The following is a 24,655-nucleotide window of genomic DNA, read 5'->3' on the forward strand; positions in this document are numbered from 1 at the left end:
TCACACCTTACAATTATTATATATATTTTAAGAATTTTAGACCTATTTATTGAATATTGATACAATATTATCTTATTCTATTATTTTAACTTTTAATATACTGGCGACCTCTCGACCTTCGATCTCTCAACTTAAACACTATAATTTACAATTTAATTATATTTTGTCATTTAATATCAAATTACTCTTAAAGTTGCGTTTAAAAAATAATTGGATTTTTTTTTCTAGAAATAAACTAATTTTTTACGTAAATAAATTTTGGAATTATTTATGACTTCAGAATAAGAGAGCAAATTCGCCCCCACGTCTTAGTTCTGTATTTTCCTTTTCATTCATTCATCAGCCAAACGCGCCGCAACAGTGAGGTTCGTATAATCCTCTCCACTATTTTCCCCTTCTCTTATTATTTCATTTCAGCGCTATTTTTTTTTTATCAAAATTATAATTAAAATTTAAAACTTAGCAAAATAGAATGATCGTGTATGTATATGTGTAGGAATATCTCTCACTTGCAACTTTATATGATTTTTCTCCCCGTAAGGTGTTTGTGAAAATGCTGCAACGAGAAAAATGGTTGGATAGGGTTTTATATAACTATTATGGCTTGTTGAATACTGTATGAGTACTATACGATCCTGTTTTTCTCTTTAGTGGATGCCATAGGAATGGTGGAACTGTGTTGGAAGAGTGATTTGGAATTGTTTTATTTAGGTGGCATACCTTTGGGGTGGGCTAGGGTTTTGGTCTAGTCATAGGGAAAGAAAGGAATCTGGAAACCATGCTCCCATATACGTGCAAATTGTTTGAGAGGTTCCTATATGCTCCTCAATAACAAAGCAGACCTTGTGTTCTGGAAATTATGAGAATGAATATTGTAGATCTCCATGAATAGGTGCTTGGGAATATTGTTGATTTGTGATACCCTGTTGACCCATGAAAGCGAGGAAATATGGTTAACAGCACAATGGTCTCTGATGTGTGTATGTAAAAAAGGTGTTTGGGGCACTCAAAAGTTTTGTTAAAATTTGCACCTTACAGGTATTAGTTGATATGTGGAAATAGTAAATTAATATTTTGTTGGTGCTTTTAAATATTAGAATTCCTACCGAGTTTTCAAATCCACAACCCCCTCACCCTCAGTAATGGTTTCAGATTGCAAGAAAAAGCTAGGTCTATCCACAGTGGCAGGATTATGGTTGGTTGCCTGTGATGTTAAATAAAATATGTCTCTTGTGGTGAGGCAATACTTTATTTTGGATATAAATTGTACTAAAATGTTATGAAGAACGAGATAAGTTTTTTCCCTTATAACTGGTGGTGGAATAGTCTGCCATAATTTAAGTCTTATAATTCTGAGTTTTTTTGTTTACACATTGTCAACTATTATTACCATTTTTCCTAGTATTATTAAGGGTGGATTGCCAGAATTCCACCATATAAACACACCATTGCAGCCAATAGTGCTGCGCTATAGTTGGCCTCTGTTAACGCCAGACCCACAAGACAACACAAAAGGCCCTGTTGGATGAAAGATCACATCTACCCTGCCCAGTTCAAACTGCAGCCCTTTGTGATGATCGGCAAAATATCCGCCACCTCATTTAACAATATTGCTCTTTCTTACATTAGAGTTTACTATGGTTCATGTGAAAAATTACCGGATAAAAAGTGAAGAATTATAGAATAAGATAGTTTATATTTGGTGTTACAGTTAGTGCTGAACTGGTTTAAATGTGATCTAATCTAAAACCAAAGCTCTAATCCCTTGTCTTTGAAAAAGAAAACAATGATTCACATGTTCAGTTTGTGGATATTTCACAGTCTGAGACATAGAGATTTGTGGCACAAACATTAATTATTCCTGTTTGCTGTATTTTCAGGTTTTTTTCCCCTTCTGGTATAAGTTTTCTTATTTCTTATCATCTGCCTAACATCATTAGCACCCAACAATGACCAGCTCTTTCACTCGCTCACTGACCAGTGTAGCCAACACTGCTCTTCACCACACCAGATCCGAGCAGCTGACTGGTTTAGTTTCCAACTCAGTGACACGGCTCCTCTGCACATCTTCAACCCAACTGCAACAGGAAAACCCTGTCAAGAAACAAGCACAACCACCTCAAGAATCTCTCCATGATGAGAGCAAAGAAAGCCATGAGTCAGAAAGTAATGACGAAGATGGTGGCAGTATTAACAAAGAAACAGGTGAGATCGGTGGACCCAAAGGGCCTGAACCCACTAGGTATGGTGATTGGGAACGCAACGGTCGCTGTTCTGATTTTTAGGTTTTTACTCTGTTTGTATATCTTAAATAATAGCGTGAGTTTGGATCATTTTATACACACCCTTCTCAAACTAAAATCATGTCAAATTGAAGGAAAGACATGGTAGCTTTCACTTTGAGGCATCCTAACATGCAGATAATTTAATTTCATTAATATTGTGTGAATTTTTCTATTTTGAGTTCTGATTTTATGACAAGTGACGATTATGTAATAGTGTTGCCTCTCATGCCCTTAGAGTTTGTGTGCATTGGAATAATTAACTTGTTACTAACTTTAAATTCTTAACAATGGATTGATGATTTCTGCTGGTTTTAGTACAACTTGGGCATTCTTTATTAAACTATCAGTATATTAACAGAATTAAAATAATAGTATTTCACCTTTAAATCTTAAACCTCTTGATCTGATCAATGTTTGGTGAGTTTATTTATAATGATGAATAGTATAAAATTCTATATCCTTTTTAAAAAAAATATTATTTTAAAAAGTAAACTAATGCAAAATAAGGTAAACATATCTCAACATGGGCATCTTTAGGTGAAAAGTTGACAGTAACACTACAAAGTGACAATCTGACTATTGTCAGAAGTTGCAAGTCCTAAGTCTGATTACTCACTTCACAAACAAAAGCCTTTACTCTTCCCAATAACCATCACCCCTTTTCAAGATTCCCTTTCACAACCACTGCATTGCACTCTAAAGTACCATTTCCCGCCACAAATGCCCTTTCTGCATCTTCACTCCCTTCCTGTATCTTTTTCCCGCCAAATATATGTTCCACAAGAAGAGAAAGAGAGAAGGGGAAATCAAAAACCAAACTCCAAAAAAGAAGATGAAGGGCACCTCCAAATTCATCATGGGAACAACCTTGGTTATGGTGGTAAGTCTTGCCATTGTTCTAGGCCTCATTCTAGTGCTTCTAGCTGAACTCTACTGTTCTCTCTTATTCCACCGCCGCCAGCTCAGAAAAAAAACCAAGGCCAACACTATTCCCATCTCCACCACTCAAGCCACCACAACCACATCAAATGCTCCACCTTCACTCACACCACACTCTCCTCCTTCTCCTCCCTTCACCAATGTTTACTCACAAGGAGTTCTCCAAGCCCCTAGAAGCTTCCTTTTCCCATGCAAAGATGAACCAAATGCAACCCAACGAGGCATTGGCCTTGTTTCTGTCTCGTCATCATCATCATCTTCGTTGGCATCATTCTTGGCAAGAGCTCCTCCCCCTCAGTCTCTTCAACAAGACAACACACTTCAAGGTGGTGCCAATGAGAAGCCTTGTGGTGGTGGACTGGAGCACCTTGTGTACATTTCCAACCCCATTTATGAGAACGAATTAGAGCTCAAAGCAAGTCAAGTAAACACCCCATTTGAGACACCAGACACTTCACCCTCTGGTTTAGAAAGAAGTGTCTCTTCTGGGGAAGATGATGATCGTAATGATGGTGCTGCTGCTGAAGGATCATCTTGTGGTTTCTCTCATTCACCACCTTCATTTACACCTCCTCTCATACCTATGAAGAAGCTCCCTGCAGAAGGTTCTTCTGTTTCTCTTAGAGATGCCACCTCCTTAGGTACTTCAGGCAGTGATACTCAAAGCATCCATGGCCCCTCTTCTTCTTCTTCCTCGGATACCCCTTCTACTTCTCCTTCGTGGTGATTATCATGTGGTCTGGTCCCAACCAGAACTATAGTGTACTCAATCTTTTCAAGTATGAGAAACTGCTGACAGAACTCAATTGTGTATCACTTAGAAATTGATCACACTATGGAGTCATTGGGATCGTGTAACATTTTTTTTAGAATCATATGTCTATTGATTGAGTTAGTTTTCACATGATCCTATTGAGAAAATATTTACATGGAATGATAAATCTTGTGAAGAGTTGAGTGCTAAACTTAATAATGTTATTTTTGCTTTTAAATCTAGTTAGGACAAATAAACTCTAGATTTTTAATATATATTATGTTTTTGTTTTAAGCATCTATAACTTTTTTAAAATTAAGTACTAAATTACAAAATTTTAGTTTAAGTGTTTATTAAATTTTAGATTTTTATTCATTATTTTTTCTAATGCTATATTCTGCCTTTATCTGATTGTAGAAATGTTTTTATAGTGTATGTATGCACTTTCTTTATTTCTGTTTGGTTTTTAGAGAAAGGTGTTGCTGTTCCTGGTAACACAGGTTCTTGATTTTCCCATTTTATTTACATATGTTTTTGGGATTGCGAGGTTGTGCACGTGAACTTTGAAGAAAAATTACTATGGGAAAAGAATGTGCTTTTTCTATTCATTTCAGTTTGTGGGGACCTGGTCCATGGAGCTATCATTCCAATATTAGGGTTCATTGAAGACCATATCATTCCAATATTAGGGTTCATTGAAGACCATAAACAAACAAAGAATGTAATTAATTTAATTATTGTAATTAATTGATTTTTATTCTTGATATTCTAACTTTTACATAAGATCCAGTTTTAAATTTAAGACAATTTATATGTCACACGTTTTAATGACTTTTTTTGTACAAAAGCTAAATTTTAAAATTGGGAATCTTGCTAAATTTTCTGCATCATGTTCTGCCAGAACTCGAGATTCTGAAATTTTCTTTAGTCAAGTGGTATACTAATTTTGTATTATCTGTAGATAGAAAAAGAAATTTATTTTCTCTAAGCAAGTTCATGAATAAGGTAACACGAGTAATATTATGAACAAATATAAGAATAACACATTAAAACGTTGAAAGAATAATATTTAGTATTATTCTGTTTTTAAAATAATTTTTTTTGTGTTGCCTCATTTCTTTATATACCTAATTATTTTTTTTATAATTAATATAAATTTTACCAATAGAACTTTAATTTGTTGGTATAAATTAAAAATATGAATGTAGAAATAATTATAAATAATAGTGCCTAATTGTATAAATCCAAAATAGGGTATAATAAGTAAATTGACTGGAAAATTAGTTGAAACATTGAAAAGCTCGTAGCCGAAAGTTTTTAAGTCTGTTTATTAAATCATAAAAAAATGATAAATTATATCCTCAAATAGTTAAAAATGTAACATAATAAATATTCATTATTTTTTCTCAAATAAACATAACCGCTGCAACAAAAAGTAATAGTGAAATTTTTTGACACAAAATAGGGTATTGTTCTATGGTCGAGTAAACTTTGACACAAAACCACATATCTCAACTTTTAGTCCACTCCAGAAAATAAGAATACCAATTTCTGATGTTACCAACACTTTTACAATCATAATAAGTGAAAAAAAAGTCAAACGAACTTCGTGCATAACCGTCATTAGAAAAAATTATGACAACACAGAAATTGTCAACATCACAGGAACCACCATGGCTGATTAGTAATAGTATAGTTCTGTCGTAGTTAACACTTGAAAATTCAAGCACCACAGTAGGTGCAGTATTCAACATTACCAATGGTGCGTGAGATTGATGCACGATGTTCATAATCACTGCAATCATGGTAGGGGAGTACTGATTCATCGTGATTCTATCAGTTATGTTCCTCTCAAGGCTGCAATCCTTGCAGCTAAATCATCACAGTCAGGTAACTTGGGATGTACATGCCGAGCTTCGTTCGATCTCTCAGGCTGAAAGGAAACAGCACGAGCAAATACCTTTTTAACTTCCACAACTTCTGTTTCATCGCGGGGAAGTGAAACTGATCTTGGTGGACGGGCAACCATCTCTGGTGTCTCATCAGGTCCCTCCCTGCTTCCATCCTTATCTATTTGATGTGCATGGCGACTTCGAGACTTTCTTCTGGCTTTTTCAGGCACATTGATGGATGGCTTTTTGCTGTAATGGATCAGTAATCTATCTATTATCCTTTCCTCTTCATCATTTTTATGCCGTTCATCATCAAACAGAATTTGCAGGCCACGTTTTTGTTCCTCTCGTCTCCTGTTCCTTTGTTTTCTCACAACTTCAGTGTCTTCGCTACTGGCATCATCGTAAATGGATGATCTTGATTTTGAGTGCTTCCGTCTCGTAGATTTTTGTTTTAGTACAACAACTTCAGTAGCATCTTCCTGAACAAAGGGTTCTTTTTCATGACCCTGTTTACTCGGTCTTGCAGCATGTCTAATGGCCTGCAAATCCCGTTCAGAATCATCTAAACCTGATTGGATCCTATGCATTGTAGGAGTAGCTTCAAGCTTTTCACGTACAGAAGGGTAAGCAGGGATGCCATCACTGTCAATATTTGAAGATACTGAATCGGTTCCATGCGTGCGGTTCTTCAGTTTTGAATTAGGTTTTACATAAGGAGGTGGGATGGCATTATTGTGGAAGGCCTTTACCCTGGGAGTTTCTTCCTTTTGAGGTTTTGTCTCTGAGTTATCAACAGGTAGACCACCACCATTAACAGCAAATGGCTCATTTGTATTGTTCTTGGAACGAGATCCTGCATGACCAGAAGGTTTTCTAGCAGTGACAGTGTCGTGGTTTTCTTTTACACGTCTAGCACTCCCCCAACCATGCTGATTGGAACCACGTTCAAATTGTTCCTCTCTTGTATAAGCAGGTGGGATGTCATTATAGAAGGAGGGCTTTACCTGAGGAGTTTCATCCTTTTGGCATTTTCTCTCTGAATTATCAACATCAAGTATGCCACCGTGATTAATATATGGCTCATTCACATTGTTCTTTGAAATAAATCGAGCATGAACAGGAGATTTCCCAGCAGTGGAAGTGTCCTGGCTTTCTTTTACATGCCTAGCATTCCCCCAACTATCGTGCAGATTCGAACCACCTTCGATTTGTTTCTCTTTTGTATCCTTGGAAGAACATCCAATTGGTTTTAGCATACTACCCTCTTTCCAATACCCTCCTCTATCACTCATTTTAGAAGTAAGCTCTTCTTTTCCAGGTAATGAACTGCCATGGCTATCCCTTTTCAAATTGACTTCATCATAACTGCTTAGTGGCTTTAATCCATTTCCAGAATTTGGAAGTTTAGATTTAGAACGAAGATTATTTTTATCTCCTTTTGAGAGAGCCTCCTTTCCATTCTGAATGTTGTCCTGCATTAGCACACGTAAATTTGTGGACCGTAACTACAATTAAAATTCACATATATTCCCAAAATGATTTCCAACTGCAAAATAAATATGTGGTGGAAAGTAATTTTATAAGACAATGGCAAAATCAATACATTCGAGAACAAAGGACTGGACAGCACCTGTACAGAACCGGAGGATTTTGACATTCTCAGTTCAAAAGCTTTGGAATCCCATTTTATTGAGAACTCTGAAGCAATATCATGCATCAACTGAACCTTCTCCTCCAATGTAGCAGACTTTGAATTCAAATTTATAGCAAACTGATAATTGGAAATTTAATGCATCAGTTCATGAGTAAGTAATAAACATGCAACATTCTCGAGCAATAAAAAAAGCTGTGAAGAGCAGTGACCTCTTGATTGACATAACATTCTAGGGAACTTTCATATCTATCCTGAAATATTTGACGAAGTTCACGTAACTCTGGCAGATCAGAAAATCGAGCTGCAGCAAACATAAGAGATGATATAGTCTCCCTGAGGTCCTCCGGGCATCCACTGCAAAAGACATCAGGAAATGAATGAAATGGTGGCATGAACATAAGAATATTTAGACTCTACAACTGTCCATGCATAACAATGTAAACAAAAATTCAACAACAGGAACAGAAACTTTTGGAGAATATTTTTAGTATTCCCACTCTTTATTAAAAGATTACGGAGAAGAAAATATTTTGGCCAATAATCTGATAACCAGCTCACAATAATAATGAAAAAACATAAGAATCTATAATAAATTTTGTGTTTCCCCTGAAATGAATATTTCTTGGCCACATCTGTTGGATGTTATCATACACCAAGTTTAGATACATAAATTTAATTATATTAGTGTTGAAATTCTAAGTATAGGATCCATAAAAAGGTTAGTTGTATAACCTTGAGAGTTGAAATTGCTAGTATACTTGGCTATGTTAGTGCACTGCCTCACATAGTAGGACTATATACCACACAATTAAATCCTAAATAGATAAAACTTATGGTGTTGTACTGATGAAACATTAATCCTGTTTTATTTCACAAATTATTGCATTTCTACAACTGTTTTTATTTTGCATGAAAGGAGGAAAGACAAATTATGACAATATCAAGAGAAAGAAGACAACCAACTAGGATATTGTCATTAACCAGGGCCTGAACTCCACTTTCTATCTTGAACCAAAATAAATAACCTCCAAACAAAACCATAGAACTTTCATTCGGTTTTAAATTATAATATTGGAGAGTGAAGGGAAAAAATAAGGAAAAAACTTATTTTGTAAGAAATATTATGTATAATCAGACAGGTTGAGATAATCCTAAGATTTATTTTAATATTTTCTGAGTAATAAACAGTGATATTGAATGAGAAATCATAGGACATCAAACTTAAAAATGAAAATCCTATTAGACACTCAATTTTCACGGGACAGCATCGAGAAGTAAAGGTAAAGACAACAATTTAAGAAATATCACACGGTCTTCTGATTATCTCTTTCAAATAATCACCAAATAGAAGTCAGTATAGACACATCAAGCCAAGTATACTGTTTAGCATGGTTCAAATGAAAAAAAGAAGTCACAACAATATCTAACACAAATCATTAAAATAGATCCTCACCTCACTTTCTGCAGCACTGAGAGGTGCTTCAACACAAAGTCACAAGATAGTTCAACAAAATCATAACAAGACGATAGAGTCAACTCAACAAAGAGTCCTTCAGCCTGAATAAACACCCCACAAGTAGGATAGAACACAAAGCAAAGATATTATGTTGCAGTGACAATAAACATGGGTACACCAAAACACTATGTAAATTCTGAAATCCCTTTAAATTACACAATAAGAAGATAGTATATAGGGATTCATCATTCTCATTCCTTAAAAAAAATAAGAACACAGTTGAAAAACAGTTCTCCTAAGTCATCTCAATCATGTTATATTCTAACAATGTCTCAATGTGGTGCCAAAATATTATCAGAATCCATTAAGCACCTTAGAAGGCTAGATTCCAACAACTCCCCTCCCCTCTCCTAGTACAAACTTCATTTTAGAAATCTATGTATATTTTTTTTTATATATATACTGATAATTTATTAACTTAATTATCAACTCCTATATATTATATTTGATTCTTCATTATTGATTATCGAAATTAAGGATCTATCTAATTATCTCAATACACCATTTCTCTCAAAATATATCGAGTATTTCTGCATATAATGCATCTTATAATTTTTATAATTTTTATTTTCCTTCCAAATATTATTGCTAAAGTTTATCTAATTACTCAATATATCTCGCGGCTTTCTGCATATCATGTATCTCAATATTTTCCTCCCAAATATTATTTGCCTAAATTTTAGTCAGTCCTATGATATCCCCTGTTGATACCAAAACTTTCTACACTCATAAATTTAGATTCCATACATTCGAATTTGAGACACATTAAATTAGTAATTGATCATAGATTTATTCCTAATTTTTTAATTAATTCCAATAAAATAAAATAAAGCTTCTTAAGCATTGATGGACTCGAACTCAAATATTTGACAATGGTGATATTTCTCTATATAAACAAACAAATATATTGTACATAATTTAAATGTAAATTTGCTAGTATGTGTCAAAGGATTTTATTCTTTTAATTTTGGTGTTTGTTTTCTGGATCCACCCCTGGCCTTTTATTATACTGACACTATAATCTGCAATCCGTTTAGACACAGAGGTTCGGAAACAGTACGCAATGAACAGAATTATCGATTACAGTATTACGATGCAAGGAACCTAATAAAAAAACGAACATAAAAAGTAACTACCCTTCCATAAGCATTGACATCCAAACCATTCGCCAGCAGATCAGCGATGTCCTTCGCCAGAAACTTCTCCGTCGCCTTCCTCTTCCGCCTTATCACATCGATCCGATTCTTCGTCAATTTGATCAAGGATTTGCTAAACCAAACGAATAAAACAACACAACACAAAACAAAACAAAACACGAATATCACAGACACATTCTCAAACTGAATCAGTTAATAACTATCAACAAGTAAATAAAGAGAGAAAATCGCAGCGTTGAACCATTTCGGGGAGAATCCTCGACCGAGCAGGCCATCCAACATGTCTGAAGATCGGACTCGGTGGCTGAACTCCGCGAACGATTCAACTCTGGAACTCGGAATGCGAGATTCGCCACTGACGAAACCACGTTCGCGTTTTCGCCGGCGAGAGCAATAGCACAGAGCTGCAGTGGAAAGAGATTGAAGAAGTGAGAAGGACAAAGAAAAAGTGCAAGAGAAGATGGACAAAAAGGCGAATTTTAAGGCTGGTTAATTACGATAATGACCTTTGCTATTCTTTTTAACAAGCATTAAAAACTCACTCTTCAATTAATCACTTTTACTTTCTTTTACTAATATTTTTCTTATTAATTATGAAAATTGGGGAGATGGAATATTAGAGTCATTTAAAGTCTATTTTAGTGAATGTTTGTTGAATTTATCAAGTCATCAGCTATCGGGTCGTTATCGGACCATCCATAATATGTTATCCCAGCGCGAGGGAGTGTGTTGGAGATTACCCATCGACTAGTAATAAATATATTGTTAAATTTTATTTTATGATTGTGGTTTGAAATTTTCACATAATATTTTGAATAAAATAATTTACAAAAATTTTTATTGTGATCTTTTATGATTTTCTTAGTGTTGCATCAATTATAAAAATACATACTCATTTTCTTGTAGTGATAAAATTAAAATAAAAACTCATTTAAAAATTGTTTGTTTTTAGTTGAGAATTTGTGTTTTTATTTGAAGAAAAAAAATATATTAAATTTTATTTGGATTATTTCTTAGCAAACCTTTCTCTTAATCAAACTTCTTTACTACCTAAGTCAAATCTGATTACGAAATTCAAACTATTGTTTTAATTAAAACAAATTATTCAAATTAAAAACTTAATTATAATAATATATTATAAATAGATTTATTAACTATTTTAAAGGTCGTGATAAGAATGATTTCCCATCAACTCTTTTCTTAATGGATGATGTTAACGTTGCCACAGCGGATAACAAAAACAAATGTGATGCGTAAGAAAGTCTCTGACCGTTGATTTGTTGACTTGGTGAGTGTAGAAGTGTGACGAACGGATGGGATTGGGAATCGTGAGAATCTTTACGCTGAGCTGGATCGCATTATGACTAACGGGGTTTCTTACTGGGTTGGACCAAACGCAATAGATGTGGTAGGTTTAACCACCGTTATAACGTTGACCGTTTTAACATCAACTGATAAATATTACAAGGTAAAGAAATCAACTGAGTTTTATTTTGTTTCATTTATGAATTATAAATTGGGTAAACTCAATTGCATCATTAATTAAACATTTTTTTTTTGCATTTATCGTTATGCGATTAAACAGTCATGTTTAATTAATAAAAAAACTAACTTCTTCAGTGAATTAAAGAAACACAATAAATAATAACAAAATCCCAAAAGATAACAAGTATTCAATAATAAATAATTATCTCTGATTTGGAGAATCACCAAAGCATATCCATATATCCAATTTTTATTGAACATTTAAATCAAAATCCTTGTAAAGGTGATTAATTATAGTAACAGTAGAAAATTACTATAGACATGAATAAGATAAATTAAGAATAGAAAGAAAATAAACTAAAGTAATTAAAGAAATCTGTTTTTTATTAAATAACAAACAAAAGAATCGGACAATTCATAGAAATTCACTCGACTCATTGAGATATGAGTTACCATTAATATTCACATTATGTAATTTTCGTACTATTTAGTTACCATTGCATAATTTATTAAATACACTAAACTTGTATAGTTTTTTTTTAAATATTTGTTGTTTCTACTAGAAAGATGAAATCTATATAACTATTGAAGTTTTCGTTTTCTTTTTTCGATCAGACAGGTTGCTAAAGCTTCATTGGATCCTTCTCGTGCGTGGTGTCTTGACCAACTCGGTCAGGTAACCCGAACAGTCAACGTGTGTTTCAGTCATCTTGGTTAGAATAAATCAAGCCACATCATCATGTCGATTGACCATACAAGTACATTACTAAAATAAATTTTTATTATTTTTAACAAACAATTGTGTGAATTTAATTGTTTTATTTAGATATATTGAACTTGTAAGTGCGCAACATGCAGTCAACTTTAGAAAGTAAGATAAAAAAAGGCACCAAGTGGTAAAAGTAAAAAAAAAAAAGTTAAAATAATGAAATATCTGAACAGGCCACATGCCATGCATTATGATTAAAATATTAATAGAATGCACAGTGTCACAGTTTCTTTCATAACTTTAAGTGTGTGTTTAAAAACTTGATATATGTAGAATGTATCAAGCAACCAATATTAGGTACTTAAACGATGCTCCTGAAAAACTATCCAAAAATATGTAACAAACTTATCCATTTAGAAAACATTCCCTTGGACCAGGTTTGGCAGTTAGAGATCAATCTAAAACATCATAGCCTAACCAATACTATTAAAATATATACTATTTTATATAATATAAAAATTAAAACATTACAAATTATTTGTATTAAAATAAAAAATATTTATTTTTTTTATAGCAAGTAACTACTGTATTGACATTTATTCGTATGTTTTTCTACTTTAATGGTTAAAATTTGTCATTTTATTTTTAAAATGTGAAAGCAGGAAACGAAAAGAGGTGCACCTTGTAGGTTAATTCTCCATGCACCATTACCATTAGATCAATTGCGATCTGCACCCATAATATTTTTTAAACTAGATTTTTGCATTTGAAATGAGAAAAAAAAATTTAGATCTTAGCGTCCGGAAGACATTCATGTGTCCAAATAAGATTATGAATGATCATTTCTGAAAGACACATCTCAGTTTCAGAGTTGCATTTTTGGAACTGTCTTATTTGTGTTGCGAATATAGATATCCGAAAAATTAAAGATAAAATAAACATTTCCTATGCGGGTGATGGGTGCAAATTACAAATGATCTAATTCTAAAAATAATTTGAAAGTCATGGATTCAAGAAAGAAAAACTTTTGAATTGTAGAATTTGAAATACAAAGTTGAATTATAAATTTTCCAAAATTAATTTTGTAATTCATATTCTAAAATTGGAAAGTCATGAATTTAGAATTTTGTAATTCAAAATACAAATTTATATGAAATGTAGAATTGGAAAGTTATGTTGACTGCACATTACTTGAGTTATTTTTTGTGAAAATTCATATAAGTTTTTTTTATCCTTGTAATTTCCTATCTCTGCTAGTTCATATTTTAAACATTTTATCTATTAGTTCATGCCATCAAAGATGGTCTCTTAGGAGTCACTTTTTTATTTTGTTAAAGGTAAAATAGACTTTTGACCTAAAGTATGGAGGTGAAAAAAAAATGATAGAGGTGCAGGAAGAATCTCCCAGTGTATTGTGAGTTGCTTTTATACAAACAGATGGCAATTGCTTCCTGCACCCAATCAATTTTGACTCGCACCCAACGAAAATTTTAAAACCCCATTCTGTCCTTTTCACACATTTGCTTACAGATTTCAATATTCGGAAGTCATTTTTATACATTATGGATTTCAAAATCTGGAAAATCATTTTCTTATTTCATTTAAGCTTCCGGATGGTTATATCTGGAAGTGAGTTATGAGTTCCGAATTTTCATATCCAGAATGATGTGTCATAAATGATGCCGAAGATTGATATTCATAACTCATTTATGTTTATTTACAGATCTTGACTTTCGGAAGGTCATTTATGCTGTTCAAATAAACTTCTAGATGGTGAAATCTGAAAGTGACATATTAATTTTGAATTTATATATCCAAAACTTTGTAATTTGACCTACAGATATAAATATCCGAATGATAAAAATTTAAAATCATTAAGAATAAAAATGGACATTTCTGAATTGATATGGTGAGGGGAGAATCAGCCCAAACAGAGTGGCGCCAGACTTTCGTTGACAACGTGAAGCCCACTCCGCCCTATGCGACCTCCAACTGACTCTAACTGCTTCAGCATGCTCACGCGCGCGTGTCCAACGCGACGGACAACAGCGCGTGGCCGGATATTCTAATTTTCTGGTGGGGCAAAGTCAAAAGTCGCAAAGCCGCTCAACACTGGTATACTTTTTTTTCGGAAACATTAATTGGACCCTCTCACGCGCTCCTCCTCCTCTTCACAATTGCTGCGTGACGACACGCGCTTCAACTCCGTTTTACTACACAGAACGAGCGCTTTTCCTTTTGAAGTTTCAACTCTTCTTTCACTTTCTCTCCTCTCAGCACTGTTTGTTTCCCGATATTATTTTGAAAGGGAAACGAAAGAGAGAGCAATGATATTAAGCGTTGAAGTCGTTTATCTTCGTTTATAGATTAACGAGTCTCTGCTTCAATTACTCGTATCGTGAGTGTGCATACTCGTGCCAGAACGAGATATCGATTGCGAAATTTCAAGTGAACGAGTGTGACTGGGAGAGCGATGCCGCGATCCAATTCCGCCGTGCACCACCACCGGCAGAGCTCCGACAACTTCATCCTCGACGCTCACAGAAGCTGGTTACAGTCTTCGACTTTCGCGCAGGTGAGGTTTTATGCTTTCTCGATGATTTGCTTCCTTTTATGAAAATGAATCACGGCGAGAGCTAATTCGTCGGTGTGTGTTCGGAACAAATCGTTTTGTGCAGGAGTTCGGGACTCGATCTTCGAGCTTGAGGAAAATCGGCGATGATCATGTTTCGAGCAGTGGCTTGCTTGATCTGCATTCCTTAGATACCGAGCTTTTACCCGAGGTTTGGCGTTTGTGTTTTGATTGGCTTATTTCGTGTACTGAAAGAGCTTATAAGTATGTGTTTGTTTGAAGAAACTTCTCCAAAGTATTTCTAGAGGGAAATAAAGCTAAAAGGAATTTGTACACAAGCTAACATGTAGAGGTTTTCTTCTATAGTTGTGCATAAGACGAATCTTATTTTTCTCTTTTAAAAGTCTCTGTGGACGAGTTCTTCCAAACAAGCCTATAATCAAATAGACTTTTTAGATGAAAACTTGTGCAGACTAAGTAGAAAGCCTAATGTGTTTTAATTTCATTCGGTTTGAAATGAGCTGAGTTGCCTGAGCGAACAGCATGATGTTAGTGTTTATTTGTTGCTTAATATTTCATTTAGCATGCCGATTTGTGTGAACATGCAAGTGACTGGAATTTTAATTTGATTCTTAATAGATGTATGGTGATCACAACGAATACTTCACTAATCACACTGATCGGGGACAAAGTTATGATGGCTATGAGTCAATCCTCTCTGGTAACAAACATGTACAAAGGTCTCGGGGATTGCCTGAGAACAATTTTCTGAAAAGTGTCCCAGCAGAAAAAGAGAGAGCAAACAATGTTGCCAAGATTAAAGTTGCGGTATGCTTCTTGCCGCGTGTTTCCTTTTTAGTGCTAAATGTGACTTTTTCTTTTATCCGTAAGATAAGGACTTTAGTTCATTTAACAATTGCATTTTGGCTAAAAATGTCGAGGTCTGTTGCAGGTTCGGAAGAGACCCCTTAATAAGAAGGAAACAGCAAAGAGAGAGGAAGACATTATTTCTATAGATTCAAACTTTCTCACAGTGCATGAAAGAAAACTCAAGGTTGTCATATTTCATGATGTGAACTATAGATTGAATCTGTTCTGAAACATATTATCAAGTTACTCTACGCTGCCTTTGCAGCAGTTGGCATGCGATAGATTGACATAGAAAGTACTATTCACAAGCAATTCAGGAGTCTACCAAACTACTGAACATCATGATATAATACTCTCTGATGCTTTTATCTCTGATACTTCGACATCAAAATTCTACATATGTAATGTCTCATGCTTTTACATTCTACTAAAGACTTTTTAGAACATAAATTGCATTTCAATGTTAAGTATGCCTAATAGAATTTGATAAGTACAAACTTCTTCAAAATATTCTGCCAATGATCCTGCCAAATCATTATGAATATTTTGCTCAGTTTTTTGTTGCATCCAAATCCAAAATGGAGGTATGGGAAGAATATATTAAGAAATCAAAATAGATTGACTTAGACGTGGAGAATCTTTCACATCAATGCTTTAAACATCAATATAAAAAATTTCAAAATTGCTCTTTCTCATTCTTTGGTATGTATATAAACAATTCAAATAGCATTGGACCTTACAATTACTGTAAAAGAGACAATTACTTACATCAATAATTTTCTAATTGCTGTTGATAGATTCATATTATAATTTTGCAATCAAAACACTCACTCCTAATGTAACTTGGATGTTTGGGTATTTTACCTTTTTCTGTGTCTCCACTTCACCTGTGTCTGTAGGTGGACTTAACAGAATATGTTGAGAAACATGAATTTGTCTTTGATGCTGTGCTGAATGAAGATGTTTCAAATGATGAAGTGAGTATTTGACTTGTTGTTGTGGCTCTTGTGACCATGTTGACTGATTATTCAATGGTTTCACTATATTAGTTATTATTTTTGTTTTTGATATAGGTATATGCTGAGACTGTGGAGCCTATTGTTCCACTGATTTTCCAACGAACAAAAGCAACTTGCTTTGCATATGGTCAAACTGGTAAGGTTCTGTTTATTGCTAATAGAGGAATGTGTGTCATTGTGCACAAACAATCTAATTATAAAAATTATGAATACCTTTCAACATTTTGTAATTTAACAGAACAGTTACTATCTATTCAGTAGTAAATCTTGGATACTTCACTTGTATAGGATATGAATTAAACAAATCTATGAGTTGACTGACATAATGTTATCTTGATGATCTTAAAAACCAAATTTTTTATTATGTATTCAATATTCATAGGTAAGTCGTTTCTGAACTCTGTAAACTCCATATACCTATTTCTTAGTTGTACCACACCTATTTCCTTAGTTTACTTAACTGCTCCCCATATCCCAGTTGAATTAGAATATGCTCCTGGATCTCTCATTTTTGGAGATGAATTTGAATAGGTGTTGGTGTTCTGCTATATATGGGAATAAGTTTAGCTTGTCAGATTATGCATAAAACAGTTTGGTAAACACCAAGCATTTCATTTGTCTTGATTTTCTCCTATATCTGAACTTTTTAGCTGATATGAAATTACTTTATGATATAGGCAGTGGGAAAACATATACTATGCAACCATTGCCTCTCAAAGCTTCCCAAGATATTTTAAGATTAATGCACCACACCTACTGGAACCAAGGTTTCCAATTGTTTGTTAGCTTCTTTGAAATATACGGGGGAAAACTTTTTGATCTCCTCAATGATAGAAAGTAAGTCATCATAATGTGCGGTGGAATAAGTATCTAACTTGGGGGTTATTTGGTTGATTAGCTTGTGATTTTGCAGAAAACTTTGCATGAGGGAGGATGGGAAACAACAGGTTTGCATTGTTGGCTTGCAAGAGTATAGAGTATCTAAAGTAGAGACAATCAAGGAATTAATCGAGAAAGGAAATGCCTCAAGAAGTACTGGCATAACTGGAGCAAATGAGGAATCCTCTCGATCACATGCTATACTTCAGCTTTGCATTAAGAGATCAGCTGGTGGGACTGAATCAAAGCCTGCTCGACTTGTGGGCAAACTATCTTTTATAGATCTGGCTGGAAGTGAACGAGGTGCAGATACTACAGACAATGACAAGCAGACTAGGTGGGATTTTGGTTTTATCTTCAATCATATTTTGTTAGCTGAATGCTGTTTCATTTGAGTAACTGGAAGACTTACCAAATAGTGCATGTGTCTATGTCCAGAGGTAACTACGTTAGATTATCTATTTGGTTTAACTGACTTTTTTTTTATCTTTTATTCCAGAATTGAAGGGGCCGAAATAAATAAAAGCTTACTTGCTCTGAAAGAATGCATTAGAGCTCTAGACAACGACCAAGGGCATATCCCTTTCAGAGGAAGTAAATTGACGGAAGTTTTGCGTGATTCTTTTGTTGGTAATTCGCGCACTGTAATGATATCATGCATTTCACCTAGCTCAGGTTCATGCGAGCATACTCTTAACACATTAAGATATGCTGACAGGTATGTAGTTTGAAATTTTATAATAAAGAAGGATTGATCTGATATGATAAAATATTCTAATTGACGGTTAAATTTCAGAGTGAAGAGCCTGTCAAAAGGGAACCACTCTAGAAGGGATCCTCTTTCTTCCTCAAACCTTAGAGAGTCCACTCTGTTGCCTGGGTCCTCAATTTTAGCTCATGATGATACCTTGGAGGAAGAAATAACGTATGTCTCCAGTGACAAGAATCGATTTGGTTGGCCCAAATATCCAGAAAGAGAACCCTCTCCACCAAATAATGTGGACCATGTTCCAAGTGGTAAAATGGGGGGAAATTTGGCGCCATCTGTGTATTCTGACCCACCAAACGGTCAAAGAGGTAGTCAAAATGACAGAACTGCAAATGAACATGATTACCTAGGACCCATATATGAACAAGACAGAACAAGAAAAACAAACAAGCGAGGGGATGACGACCAGTTATCTGCTGTGGACAAGAAGATAGAATCTCGTGTTAATATTGATGCATCGCATTTTCAGACTAATCGTTCTGATCCGGATGATAATTTAAATGCCCTCCTGAAGGTACAGTCTTTTGCCACACTGCATAAAGTGTTTTAGACTATTAAAGTAGTGAATGGTGCCTATTTTGTTTGGTAAACAGGAAGAGGAAGATCTAGTAACAACTCATCGTAGACAGGTGGAGGAAACCATAGACATTGTCAGGGAGGTTTGTACAAATCCCACACCTTTCTTTAATGATTTGCTAAACTTGGTTATCTTTTTCATATTGTGAATGAATGCAGGAGATGAATTTACTTGTTGAGGCGGACCAACCAGGAAATCAATTGGATGATTATATTTCCAAATTGAATACCATTTTATCACAAAAGGCTACAGGAATCTTTCAATTGCAGACACGGTTGGCTCAGTTTCAGAGACGTTTAAAAGAGTATAATGTTTTCGTATCTTCTGGTAATTGATGTTGGTGCTAATGAGGAGATGATTGTTGTGTTGTGGATGAGGAATACTTCGTGATCTTAGATTTCGCTTCTATGATTTCATTGCCATGGTTTGTTTCTCATTTGTTAAAATGTTGCTGTTGACAAGATTATTGTTGATTTTGGGGTGTCCAAATAGGAATCAGATTCGTTTTTGTTCTTCACTTAATTGTTTTGACGGGTCACTGTTGTGACCTGAACTTTGTATACAAATACAAATGTATGTCCACATTCTATTTTTACCTGTGGAGAGTACAATGTAAAGTCAAACTACCCTGTTGGGAATTGCTTGTAGTTTTGTCCTACATTATTGGTTCGGAGTGGTATCCTTTTCTTCCCGTTAACAGGTGTTGTGGAGTGGTTCGGGATTAAGAATGAAGAGTCACTGGAATCCCGTTGAAATGCCCTGATCGTTGTTTCCTTTTGCTTCAGTACATGTCAAGGTGTGCTTATCAGAAATTCATTCTTTATATGAATTATTACCAGAAGTACAAAATCCCCTGTAGTCATAATCCGTGGGTTGTTTCTTTGTTGCTTTCTCCACAAAATATTTCCAAGCACACACAGATCAATCAATTAGTTTGGTAATCCTGTAACTGTGATAATTTCCTACGTAACTTGCAAAATTCCAATTGAATTCCTTATTGGTGATCCCACACTTGTCCCCCTCTTGATCACTACCATTTTCGTACCTCTCTTTCAAATCACAACGTAGACACAGGGGGTTTGACATGTCAATTTGCTAAAATAATTCATGCATTTTATCATGATAGGTTCATTGCCCAATAGGGATACTCACTGTCCATGTCCATCATGCTTTCATCTGTTGCACCTAAAGCTTGGTGATGTGTCATTCTTTGTGACTATCATTATACCTAAACATTTAAGCGGCGTTATCAATTCTGGTCCAGCTTTGATCATTGGAGTCTTGGCCACGTGTTGATCCAAACGAACTCTTTCATTTTCTGTCCATGAATTTTATTTTGTCATGCCCTATGTTATCAACACCATGACATATTTCTTGATAAAATTTAATGTTTTACTAAGTTTGATGTAAAGTTTTATAATAGTGTCGTGTCGTCAAATAATTCAGCCCTACATGTTATTAAGGTCAGCGTATAGTTTCCTTACAATAAAACTACGTTTGAAGAATAAAGAGAATGAATGGTTAGTATTTTTTTTCCCATTGAGAATGTTATCTTTGTCTGCTGCCCTTATCTTGATGAGGACCTTGCTGTAGTTTAGGTGGACAGCAGGCATGACATGCTGATTCTAAACCCTACAACGTATTGGACTCTTGCTAATTGCCAAATGTCTACCGTGCTTTTCAAGCTTGGACAGAAAAGTTAACATTTTTCAGATTCTGCTGAATGTATTGCCAAACAGTGCCAATGCCGCAAAGAAAATAAAAAGGTGTTTGCTTCTTCATCCTTATCAATTTTATGAAAGACTTTTTTTTCCTTTTATCCAAGACTTGGACAATGGAATTTTCATTTCAGGAAAAGTGGACCTGAGATGGTATTTTTTTTGCGTTAGAACCTATTTATCAATATATTACGTATAATTTCTAAGATGTAGGACAGATGAACACAAATCTATATATTATATAATTATAAATTATATAAATTGACAATAAAGATTTATGTGCACTAAATATCTTTCAGTTTTTTTTAGTAGAAAGATGTTTTTCATGGCTGGGTCAAAAAGTTTTTTTTCCTTATTTTTATAATTATAATAAAAATTTATACAATAAGTTTGAGTTTTTAAGAAAATTAATGACTTCTCTTTTTTTAAATTTGTGTTAGACTCATGCTAGAATTGTAAAAAAAAAAATCCAACAAATATTTTTTGAATTAGACACTTCACCGATACATGTTATACGAGTGTCATATGAGTATCGGTGTCCAATACATGTGTCCGACACGGACACGCCATTTAAGAAGAGTGTCCGAGCTTCATAGGTTATAACTCTTAATATAAAATTTTACCAAAGTATTAGATTTAATTACAATCAAATTTCATTAAATGTAGGTTTAAATAAATTCATCAAAATATATTTTTTTTATATATAATATTAAATTAATTATCAATGTTACAATGTAATTAAATATTTCTTTTGCGAAGACTACATGCTTCCCAACTTAACCATAAGTAGTGGTAATAAAAGAAAACAACCAATGAAAAAAATAACCAAAAATTGATTAAAACTACAACTTTTTGGATTTTTTAGATATATTTTTCCCCAACTAGTGGGTTTGCAGATAGAAAATTAACAGTCAAATAAAACCAAATTAAATTACTTATTATATTGAAACATAATGTTATATGTTTAGGTTTAATTAGCAACTAATAAGTTTACACACGAGTGTATCTTGTACCGTTTGACATTTTGGATAACTGGACCTAATTCCTAAACTAGCATCCCAATTTGTTACCACATCCTTGGCCTTGGGCCAGAATCATTCATCAGTTAGTTAGAATAAGACTAGGGTTGCTTAATGAAAAAATATTACACCATCCTTAGGACATTGGTTAAAGAATTAAAAGAAAAAATATTGATATGCTGATAAATGAAGTTCCCTAATTTTTTAATATGCTCTTATATGATTTTTAATACAAACTTTTTTTCTTTTGCAATTTAACCGCTTCCTAACAATACCCTTAACTTATGTATGATAAAAAAAAAATAATAATTGGAAAAGTGTCCAGCCTATTTTTTTTTAAACATCCAGTTCGTTTTAAAGTTTTTCCATGCATTAACTCAATTTGAAATGTTCCACTTTATCGTATTTCTTCTTAAAAAGGTGAGTTAAAATTGTTTCAGGTGATTGTGTGAGTTTGTTGATATCTTCTTTATATGATCGTTGACTTTTGTTGATAAAAGTTGAATGATGATTTATTTGTAAAAGACTTTATGACACTATTGAAATAAGATGAATATTTTCTAAGGTGGTATTTATCGGTTTTTGGATTTACAAAAATATCTTAATAAAAACTGATATTAATTATCAGATATTAAGTCAATTCTAGTGGCACATAATTCAGTTATTTTTCTGTATATCCGAGTTATGTGAATTCTGAAGGTGATTAATTTTCACTTTTGATAGTGTGTATTAACTTCTTAATATTTTTTGGTTAGTAGTACTTGAGAACTCGATTTCAGAGTTGGATTTTTATTTTAAATTTTAACTCTGTCTTTGCACAGTTCTTAGAAATGGATTGTATATTTTAAGATTAGTCACATATCAAATTTTGCGACCAACTATATAGTTTGTTGATCCAAACTTATCTAACTTGTTGGGAGTTTGAGAAAATTAAAATAAACCTAAAACAATAATTATTGTTATTAAATAATAATTAAAATAGTAATAAAGACACGTGGTATCAAAACCATATAACTATTAATAAAATGATTTTTATGTCTAATAATAATTTATATATTTTCAGATGATACATTAGTTTGATAGCTGACGTTTACTCAAATTTATTAAGATAATATCATTAGAATTAAACATCATATTTAACTAGCATAACCCATTATTAGGGATAAAGAATGTTAAAGAATGTTAATTTGAACATTCATTTAGTTGAACTGGTTACAACCGATAAATCTTGAAGAACCCCAACAATGCACATATCAATCTTGCAACATCAAAATTCCGTGAGCAAAATCTACAAATTGGACAATTTTAAATTCATATATTTGAAGTCGGTAGACATTGTTAACTGCTCATGAAATCCAAAACCAAGCACACAAAAAAAGTTCTGAGAATCATTTGACTGTGGAGATATGGAGAATCTATTGTCACCATTGACAGCCACCACTTGAAACTTGATTGGCTACAAGGCCTCCACGTGTCTCTCATCTTTCACCTGATGTCTTGTCTTCATTCCCAATGACACCTTCAAAACCAGACAATCATGGAGGAAGTCAAGGATGAACTTGTGAATTTGTTATTTCTCACAACTTTTTCATGTCTTTTAGTTACTTGGAAAATGGGTAACATCACCCTCACACAAATACACAGAATGAAGCTTCACTTTCTGAGTTTTCTTTTTGGCTAGCCATGATTCAGCTTCATTTTGGATTCAAAAAGCTATTTTGAATCATATGATTCATTCTCTCCTATGAAAAGAACAACATGGAAAATAAATTAGAAATTTTCTTTTGATGTATACACATGCATCCCATTTCCACCTCACCAAGTCAATGACAAAAGCAAGTTAAATCCAACTATGCTCATATGTTTATAGGTAGATAGATAAAACAAATGCATAGTTACTTCAATTAATTTAGCAAGAAAATTTTGTTGTAAACTTGCCCTCTAATTCAAACCATCTCTAAGAACATACTTGAAGTGATAGTGATAGTACTAGATTCTTCTTAATTGTACTATAATTATGATTAAGTCGGTTTAACATAGCTAATTAATTAGGTCATGGCTCTTTGCTTTTCTAATGATTAGACACTTGAGATTTGGTAAATGGTTCAAAATCTTCTTGATGTTACCTCAATGTGCCTATCATCCATTTTTTTTTCTAGAAAAACTTTCTTAAATTTGTTTTTATTACTATAAAAATTAAGAAAATTATTAAATAAAAATTAATTTTATAAAAAAAAATAATTAATTTTATCATTGATAAATAATTTGTAAATTGGTATCTAATTAATTACCAAAATTTTAATTACCAATTTTAAAATTTAAATAATTAATAGTTAAAATATGGTAGCTAATTAAATATTAATTTAAAAATTAATTTAAATATTAATAATTTTTTTGTCTTTAAAATAATATCTAATTTAAATAATATAATAACTAATTTTTTTAATTTTTAAAATTAATTTTTATTTAATAGTTTTCTATTATTTTGTGTGTTAGCTACTAAGATTTTTGAGGAAAAAATGAAAATTTATTATCTTTGATTGAGAGTTAAAATAGGTGAAGTATACCTACCAAGCAATTTAAGTCATCATTACCCTCGATTTTTCCATTACTATGCAAATCTTGAATCTAGTAATACAAGTCAAAAACACTATTAACTAAGAGGTATAAGAAAAAATATTTTATTTGCTTTTAATGATCTCAAGTAATGTTATTGGTTGCCTCAATAATCCATGTGATGGAAATCTTGTTGTTTTGGAGTTGTTTATCAAACATAGACCCTAAGAAAACGTTCATCTCAATTTACTAATAATAATAATAATATATGAACCGACCAAT

General features: G+C 33.3%; 4 protein-coding genes across 11 annotated transcripts; 3 read left to right on the forward strand and 1 right to left on the reverse strand.

The window, feature by feature from the left end:
• The first annotated feature begins 290 nt into the window (after positions 1-290).
• LOC137838068 (succinate dehydrogenase assembly factor) lies at positions 291-2,519 on the forward strand. Its single transcript, XM_068647289.2, has 2 exons — positions 291-365; positions 1,881-2,519. The coding sequence occupies exon 2, from the start codon at positions 1,950-1,952 to the stop codon at positions 2,283-2,285; it is 336 nt and encodes a 111-aa protein (XP_068503390.2). The 5' UTR covers positions 291-365; positions 1,881-1,949; the 3' UTR covers positions 2,286-2,519.
• On the forward strand, positions 2,431-4,275 carry LOC150028153 (uncharacterized). The gene has a single exon (XM_090301694.1). The coding sequence runs from the start codon at positions 3,058-3,060 to the stop codon at positions 3,949-3,951; it is 894 nt and encodes a 297-aa protein (XP_090157820.1). The 5' UTR covers positions 2,431-3,057; the 3' UTR covers positions 3,952-4,275.
• A 1,210-nt stretch (positions 4,276-5,485) lies between these two features.
• On the reverse strand, positions 5,486-10,649 carry LOC137838069 (uncharacterized). 2 transcript variants are annotated; one of them, XM_068647291.2, is made up of 6 exons: positions 10,442-10,649; positions 10,180-10,312; positions 8,981-9,084; positions 7,737-7,881; positions 7,504-7,644; positions 5,486-7,345 (listed from the first exon to the last, which is right to left on the reverse strand). In XM_068647291.2, the coding sequence occupies exons 1-6, from the start codon at positions 10,480-10,482 to the stop codon at positions 5,819-5,821; spliced, it is 2,091 nt and encodes a 696-aa protein (XP_068503392.2). In that variant the 5' UTR covers positions 10,483-10,649; the 3' UTR covers positions 5,486-5,818. The 2 variants fall into 2 exon arrangements, with proteins under 2 accessions (XP_068503392.2, XP_068503393.1); XM_068647292.2 differs by having other exon boundaries at positions 5,486-7,333; positions 10,442-10,646.
• Positions 10,650-14,326: 3,677 nt separating this feature from the next.
• LOC137838071 (kinesin-like protein KIN-13B) lies at positions 14,327-19,727 on the forward strand. Of its 7 annotated transcripts, none has more exons than XM_090301402.1 (13): positions 14,635-14,969; positions 15,073-15,177; positions 15,606-15,794; positions 15,919-16,020; positions 16,736-16,813; positions 16,910-16,991; positions 17,387-17,450; positions 17,533-17,692; positions 17,769-18,071; positions 18,234-18,452; positions 18,531-19,017; positions 19,097-19,162; positions 19,239-19,727. In XM_090301402.1, exons 8-13 carry the CDS (start codon positions 17,553-17,555, stop codon positions 19,413-19,415), a joined length of 1,392 nt encoding a protein of 463 aa, XP_090157528.1. In that variant the 5' UTR covers positions 14,635-14,969; positions 15,073-15,177; positions 15,606-15,794; positions 15,919-16,020; positions 16,736-16,813; positions 16,910-16,991; positions 17,387-17,450; positions 17,533-17,552; the 3' UTR covers positions 19,416-19,727. The 7 variants fall into 7 exon arrangements, with proteins under 7 accessions (XP_068503394.2, XP_090157530.1, XP_090157528.1 ...); XM_090301403.1 differs by having other exon boundaries at positions 14,773-14,969; positions 15,919-16,237; XM_068647293.2 differs by lacking the exon at positions 17,387-17,450 and having other exon boundaries at positions 14,327-14,969.
• Positions 19,728-24,655: the final 4,928 nt, after the last annotated feature.

Source organism: Phaseolus vulgaris, chromosome 4 (genome assembly GCF_051622355.1).
Source record: "Phaseolus vulgaris cultivar YP4 chromosome 4, ASM5162235v1, whole genome shotgun sequence".
Classification (NCBI taxonomy): domain Eukaryota; kingdom Viridiplantae; phylum Streptophyta; class Magnoliopsida; order Fabales; family Fabaceae; genus Phaseolus; species Phaseolus vulgaris.

Excerpts from the sequence above, each read along its gene's own strand:
- LOC137838068 (XM_068647289.2), top strand. The coding sequence starts at position 1,950 with ATGACCAGCTCTTTCACTCGCTCACTGACCAGTGTAGCCAACACTGCT.
- LOC150028153 (XM_090301694.1), top strand. The coding sequence starts at position 3,058 with ATGTTCCACAAGAAGAGAAAGAGAGAAGGGGAAATCAAAAACCAAACT.
- LOC137838069 (XM_068647291.2), bottom strand. The coding sequence starts at position 10,482 with ATGTTGGATGGCCTGCTCGGTCGAGGATTCTCCCCGAAATG. Across the intron at positions 10,313-10,441 it reads CGAGGATTCTCCCCGAAATG|CAAATCCTTGATCAAATTGA; the intron begins GTTCAACGCTGC and ends CGTTTGGTTTAG. Across the intron at positions 7,645-7,736 it reads AATGTTATGTCAATCAAGAG|TTTGCTATAAATTTGAATTC; the intron begins GTCACTGCTCTT and ends TCCAATTATCAG.
- LOC137838071 (XM_068647293.2), top strand. The coding sequence starts at position 14,868 with ATGCCGCGATCCAATTCCGCCGTGCACCACCACCGGCAGAGCTCCGAC. Across the intron at positions 16,021-16,735 it reads TGCATGAAAGAAAACTCAAG|GTGGACTTAACAGAATATGT; the intron begins GTTGTCATATTT and ends CTGTGTCTGTAG. Across the intron at positions 19,163-19,238 it reads CCATAGACATTGTCAGGGAG|GAGATGAATTTACTTGTTGA; the intron begins GTTTGTACAAAT and ends GAATGAATGCAG.